This window comes from Wasmannia auropunctata, unplaced genomic scaffold, assembly GCF_000956235.1.
Source record: "Wasmannia auropunctata unplaced genomic scaffold, wasmannia.A_1.0 LD336088.1, whole genome shotgun sequence".
Lineage (NCBI taxonomy): Eukaryota > Metazoa > Arthropoda > Insecta > Hymenoptera > Formicidae > Wasmannia > Wasmannia auropunctata.
In genome coordinates, this window is record NW_012026802.1 from 196,109 (window position 1) to 203,041 (window position 6,933).

Here is a 6,933-nt window from a genome sequence, read left to right on the forward strand (position 1 = left end):
TAGCACGTGTTCAGATATATACGCCGGGCCACGTAAAACTTTAAACGCGTTTTTCTCGAAACCACGTTTTTGTAGCTGAGCGCTCGCATATCTCAGCCAATTTTTATCCGAATGACTTGATTTTTGGACAGAATGTTCACAACAAAATTGTCTTCAGTTAAGCGTACGATTTTTTCAATCGGATAATTATTTTTGGAAAAATAATTTAAAAAAGTAATGATTTTTTTCGCCAAATAGCGAACTATTTTTTTAAAAGAGTGCCATTTTGTTAAAAATTATTTTTTCAAAAAATCCGTACGCTTAACTGAAACTACACTTACATACTTTAAAATGAAAAAAAAATTTTTAATTTTTGACATCCCGTTCAGACGCATCACGGGCGTCCGCGCACCCATGTTTTTCCAATAGAGGTTTACGTCATCGAAGACGGAGGCCACAAATATTAACATTAGTTTATGATTTTTTTTTTATAAAATCTTAAATATATATATTTTTAATATATAAAGATAATTTATACAATTTATTAATTATCGCAAAAAAAATTCACGAAAATAGCCTTTTTTTCGGCCGTCACAGTGATGTTCCCCCTTAATGTATTTTTCAAAACTTCGAAGCTTCGAAGACACCTTAAACTTCGAAAGGTCGAAGTTTACGTCGAAGCTTCGAATATTCGAAATCAGTAAAAAGTAACAGCCCTACTTGTTACGTCTTTTTACGCGAAAACTCGATTAATTCTTTTTTACATCCAAGACGAGCGTCGTTTACGTAAAACTGCGATCAACCTTCATCGGCTGAATCTCCTTAAAATACCGGACTTCGCAGATCTGTGATAATTCCATAATGAAATTTGATTTCACCCCCTCCCCCTCCCTCCTCCAGCTCTGATAACAATTATGAACTTGAAACTTTTCTATAATTAACGTTTCATTATAAGTTATCATTTGACACGCAGTTCAGTCCCAAAATCGAGGACCCCAAAAAAACCACCTTTTGTGGGTCGCTCTTTCTGTTTCGCGGTTTTTATTACGGAAGTGACAGACCATGCAAGTTTGTCGTATCGTATATAGAAAAGGCGTAAGAGTTGCGGTAATTGGTGTATAATTTCCGATCGCTCCTAGGATCGTCAGATCAGACTAATAATTGTAAGTTCAGTTAAGGCGATGCCGGAAGATCGAAAAAATTTGCACGAGGTCGATAAAACAGACTCTTTGGTGTCAGTGGTATCTCTAAATAAATTTCATACAATATCTTTTGTCTCACTCAAACACGTGCAATGTCCTTATCTAACTGATTGAAGTGCCATCTGTTGCAAAATCCAGCACTTACTGCTAGATGCAATTTTTGCTGTCTTTGCGTGCAAATTACCATAAATTGCAGTTGGAACGATAAATCTTTTTCTACGCTTTCAATCGTAGCTCAAAAAGTCTTGTATTATTTGTTCCTATAATCTGAAGGAGACGAGCTACTTATTTTGTACATATGAGTTACAGAACTTTTATACCAATGAAATGTTTACGTCAGGTGATAGGTTACAATTGCTGTACGACCCAAAAAAAGGTAATTTTTTAATTTTTTGTCGTTTTTACTACAAAAAAATAGCTCGCCTCATTATATTTTATATTTATTTCAATCCTGTAAAAACGATTTTAATTCCGTTCAGTATTTTTGAAGTTATCATTCCAATTGCAAATGTCGGTATTCCGGCATCGCCTTAAATACTTGAAGTCAAGAAAGTCACATTGTATCAAAACTCACGAAATTACATATTTCGCGCGCTTCTAATTTTTCACTGTCCTGATAAATATGAGACCTATTTTAGCCCTTCGTGCTTTTGAAAGTAGATAATAGGGGGAGCTACTAGCATTCCTAAACATCAATAGGTTAGAAAACCGATATAACTTTATAGTCTATAATATTCAGTACGTTGAACGCTTGTCGACGCACGTGTTCGACGCTAGTACGAGTGCACGCTATACACATTTAGTTTTCAATTTTATTTTTAAGCCGTGTAAATTATGAATGAAGAGAAAGTGTATCGTACCAAAAAAGGTACGAAAAATTCAACGTCGTCATCGCGAAGAAGCAAGATTTCAAATAGACGGCCGCTGAATCGATTCGAGGCAGAACAGGATTCGGAGAAAGTCAGCACATCAGCGAAAAAATTAAAGTCGTCCAAATTTAATAATGATGTGCCAGTTGATGACACCTTCGGCTACAGAATATTGCATTTCGCAGCCCTCGCAAGTGCGATTTCGGCATGTTTAGTGTGCAGAACGTGCGGCAAAGATGTGATTTTGTCGGAGACTAGTAAGCGAGGATTAGGTTTCAAAGTAATTATTTCCTGTGGAAATTGTGAAGATAAATATTGTTCATCCTCTCCATACATAAAAAACGGCTACGAGATAAATAAACGAATTACTTTTGTAATGAAAATACTAGGCATTGGCTTACAAGGAATGAAAAAGTTCTGTGCTTTCATGGACTTGCCAGCTCCGATTTTTCACTCTTTTTATGACTCAATTGTACAAACAATTGCAATAGCTACAGATGCAGTTCGTTTTATGAGTATGAAACAGGCAGCAAAAGAAGAAAAGGAGATAAGCATTACAAAAGGACAGACTGATGGAATTATGGTTTCAGGCGATGGCTCATGGCAAAAACGCGGATTTTCTTCTTTATACGGAATCGTAACGCTCATCGGTTGTCATACCGCTAAAGTTATTGACGTTATCGTAAAATCCAAGTATTGTGAATCGTGCGAGTATTGGGAAAAACATGCCGACAGTGCTGAATATGAAGAATGGGCGACAACGCACGCAGAAAATTGTCAAAGCAATCACAGTGGCTCTGCTGGAAAAATCGAAGTGGACGGCGTACTTGAGATGTTTCAGCGTTCGATCGAACTGCACGATGTTAAATATACAAATTACATAGGTGATGGCGATAGCACAACATTTAAAGGCGTAACGGACGCACAACCTTACGGCGATATTATCGTCAAGAAAAAAGAATGCATTGCTCATATTCAAAAACGCATGGGAACTCGTTTACGAAATTTAAAAAAATCAACGAAACGCCTTGGCAGAAAATTAACGGGCAAATTAATTGATGAACTTACAATATATTATGGCCTAAGTATTCGTCGAAACGCAAATTCAGTCGAAAATATGAAAAAAGAAATTTGGGCAACTCTTTATCATCAACTTTCGACAGACGAAAATCCGCAGCACGGAAACTGCCCTCGAGGCGCCAACTCTTGGTGCTCGTGGCAAAAAGCATGTGCTGAAAACAATTTAAATTCGTATAAACATAAACCAGCGCTACCCATCGAAGTTTTCAACGCTATCAAACCAATATACGAAGATCTTAGTCATGACGATTTGCTTGAACGTTGTTTGGATGGATACACTCAAAATAATAATGAATGTTTTCATTCGATTTTGTGGAATATTGCGCCGAAGAATGTTTCAAGCGGTAAAAAAGTACTTGACATAGCAACGGATGTTGCTGTATGCACATTCAACGATGGCCTATCTGCTGTTATGAAGATTATGGAGGTGCTCCAGTTCACCATTGGCTCAAACTGTTACAATTTTTGCGTGGAAGCTGACGCAGCGAGAATTTGCCTAGCCGAGGTGCAAATGTCGGACGCAGCAAAAGAGGCACGCTCGGCATCAAAATCTACGAAAAAGGCTGGAGAATATGAAAATATACTAACATAGAAGGTCAATTATATGGTGCTGGGATAGCAGACTAATGGTAAAAAATTATATCATAGCAATTTTCAGTTTTATATACTAGAAAATACTACATAAAACTTTAAACGCGTTTTTCTCGAAACTATGTTTTTTAAATTGGCTTGCAGCATAACTCAAGCAATTTTTAACCGAATGACTTTCATTTTTATCATATCTTTCAAATTTTAATCATATCTTCATAATTAGATTTTCAAGAGAAGTACTTATGGATTTTTAAAAATATTCAAAATTGCAAAAGTTATAAACAAATATAAATCGATTTTTTTAATGAAAATCGATATCACTTTTTTAAAAGCTTGTGATTTCTTAAAAAATCAATATTTTTCAAAATCCGTACGTACTTCTCTAGCCATAGACTTATAGATTATGAAAAAAAAATTTTTTTTTTCAGGACATTTATTCAACTTATGCTGCAAGCCCCGGAGCCACTTTTTAAAAAGACGACTTTTTTACGCTGCACCGTGCCGCCATTTGTATGATCGATTTAAAAAATATATATTTTTTCATACCTTATTATATATATAAACATGCGGTTTAGTTTATTTTTTGAAAAAAAATTTTTATCAACCCGAAAAAAAATGTTTTAAAGTAGGTGCGTTTTTGTGCTTCTATACAGTGGCATAAGGCCTCTTTAGCTAATTTAGTCTTAACGCAACTTTTAACTTGACTAAATTAATTTGATAAGTCATTAACTCTAACTTAATTTAGTTTAAAAAATATATATTAGCTCACCCAATCCTGCGCTCGACAAATTGTCGGACGGCGCTTTCCCCCTCGAGATTTCGGATGATTTGCCGGATGACTCCTTTCCTGCAGCTCCCTCGGACCTCGCGCTCGCGACCGTCCTCGTTCTCTCGGTCTCCTGATCGCGTCCGGAGGATCTGTGATCGCCCGCGGCCGTGGCGGAATTTCGCCACGACGTTTTCGAGCGCGAGAGTGACTTGGACGGAGTCATCGTGTCATCGAGCACGCTTTCGATCAAGCTGCTCTCCCGAATCGTCATCGCGTCCGAGATAAGACTTTCTTGCCTTTCCGCGGAACGCGGCGATTTATCACCTAATGGCATCGCGACATCAAGGTCGACAGCGTGATCTCCGGGTGGTTTCGCGTTCGCTTTGTCCGGCGACGATCTTTCGCTCCTCGACGAAAGTCTCGTTTCCTCTGCGCGTCCTTCGAATCGAGCGTCCGGCATTCTCACGTCGAGCTTGGGCTTCGCGCCTCCCTTCGGCGATTCCTTCGATTCTGATGGATTCTTCGAAGGAGCTATTGAGACGCTGCTTATCGAGCTCTCGACGTCCTAAAGTTACAAAGTATTGGGTTAATGTCGCAACCAATTGCCAATTTTTGAAAGAAAAGAACAGAGTTGGGTAAGTTAATATTTTTTTTAAACTAAGTTAAGTTAAAGTTAACAATTTTAAAAACTTAACTTAGTTAAGATATAAATTAATCCAAAATAAAATTAATTAAAGTAAAAGCTAAGTTGATAAAAAATAATTCAAAAGTTAAAAGTTAAATTTTTTTAATTTCATAATTTTACGGTTTCTAAATTAAGGTTGCTAAATAAAATATATATTTATACTTGTTTCTGTCGAGTCGCAGAAAGAAGACCGATTTCGAAGGACTTCTTTCAGCATGATTTAATGTATAGAAAGTCTGCGAACGATGATTCTTTCCCACGGCCAGACTATTATATTTATTATATTATAACAATTTATTAACGCCTTGATGTGCGTTTTCAAATTTAAGTTTGAAGACGCATTATGAGGCCAGCGTAAAATCACGCAATAAAATGAAAAAATATTCCGCTCGATACAATAATAACGCAAAAAACAATAGGCCAAAGACGAGCAAATAAATCTAATGGATGTTCGATAAATTATTTATTCATGCAATGTATCGCGAATACATTGCATATTCGCGATACATTGCATGAATAAATAATTTATCGAACATCCATTAGATTTATTTGCGCGTATTTAGCCTATTGTTTTTTGCGTTAAGTTTGAAGATTTGAAACTGATAAACACAAATATATATTTTATTTTGGATTTACAAGGAGCACTAAAAATCTAACTTCAAGGAAGTTTATAGATCAAAAGTTAATATATTATAGTTACCAATAAAATGTAACTGAATTAAGTTACAATTTAAGCTAAGAGTCTAAAATGTAACTATAAATTAAGTTAAAATTATTTAACTTTTTAATTCAACTTTTATCTTTTTAACTATAAGGCACTACTCGACCCTGGAAAAGAACCTATATATAGCTAATTATTGAAATATTTCTCTAAAATATCAAGATTAAGTGACGTAATATTATACATAGAAATAAAAATATAGGTTAAATTGCATTATGCATTATTAAGCAACTTTAGTTCAAAACTTTAGGAATACCATAATTTTAATATTAATTTTTTAACATTAGAAAATTTATTTTACAGAATCCATTCTGTTTGTAAGTCTATTGGTTCTGTTTTTCTTTTTTTCAGAATATTCACCTCTTTCCATTTCTGCTCCTTGCGTTTCATCTTGTATTTTTCCTCGATTTCTTTCAGACGCGCCAGCGCCGCGTTCGCTTTCGAGGAGAGCATTTTCCTTCTCTTTTTCTTTTTTTCTTCGTCCGAGTGCTCAGTCGCTAAATTTAGCTGACAAACTTCTCCGCTCGAGTTTGCGCGTGTGAGAATCACTTGTAAATTTCAATTATTCACGCAGCAACGCGAGGACGCGTACCTTGATTTTGACGCGAGTTACGGTAAGTCATTCTATTCGTTCTCGCCATGACAAGTTTGCTTTCTCGTTGCCGAGGAAACGGCCTAATGCGTATCACGTACGCTTGATATCGATGGCCATCGAGAGTCATTAGGCTTATTTAATGTAAAATGTGTATGTATTCGCAGCTGAGTGTTTGCAGACAACCGGCTTTATCGCGCTTTCGAAATCAAAAGTGAAATTTTGATAACAATCACCTAATTGTATTTTTACAAGGAATTAACTTAAATATTCATTAATGAGGCCTTTCGTAAGGCAGTTTCAAACATTCTATTGATTCTTTTATCAATCACAAATTATTTAGATATTAATTATATACAGAAATTTGACACATTGAGAATGATATATTTTGGTAAAATCAGAGCTATAGAAAGTATAAAGGACAATTAAATCCTGTTTTCAAGTG

The 6,933-nt window shown here is 35.7% G+C and overlaps 2 protein-coding genes across 2 annotated transcripts in view; one reads left to right on the forward strand and one right to left on the reverse strand.

Moving 5' to 3' along the window:
* Positions 1-6,640, reverse strand: part of LOC105448109 — a 9,372-nt gene extending 2,732 nt beyond the window's left edge. The window contains exons 1-2 of the mRNA XM_011686474.1: positions 6,257-6,640; positions 4,491-5,055 (exon numbers count right to left, since the gene is read on the reverse strand). Of these exons, the coding sequence (XP_011684776.1) occupies positions 4,491-5,055; positions 6,257-6,349 (658 nt within the window). The 5' untranslated portion in view covers positions 6,350-6,640. The remainder of the gene's footprint in view (positions 1-4,490; positions 5,056-6,256) is intronic.
* LOC105448108 lies at positions 1,829-3,740 on the forward strand. Its single transcript, XM_011686473.1, has one exon. The coding sequence runs from the start codon at positions 2,016-2,018 to the stop codon at positions 3,720-3,722; it is 1,707 nt and encodes a 568-aa protein (XP_011684775.1). The 5' UTR covers positions 1,829-2,015; the 3' UTR covers positions 3,723-3,740.
* Positions 6,641-6,933: the final 293 nt, after the last annotated feature.

Bases quoted from the DNA above. Each gene is read 5' to 3' on its own strand.
- LOC105448108 (XM_011686473.1), top strand. From the start codon at position 2,016: ATGAATGAAGAGAAAGTGTATCGTACCAAAAAAGGTACGAAAAATTCA.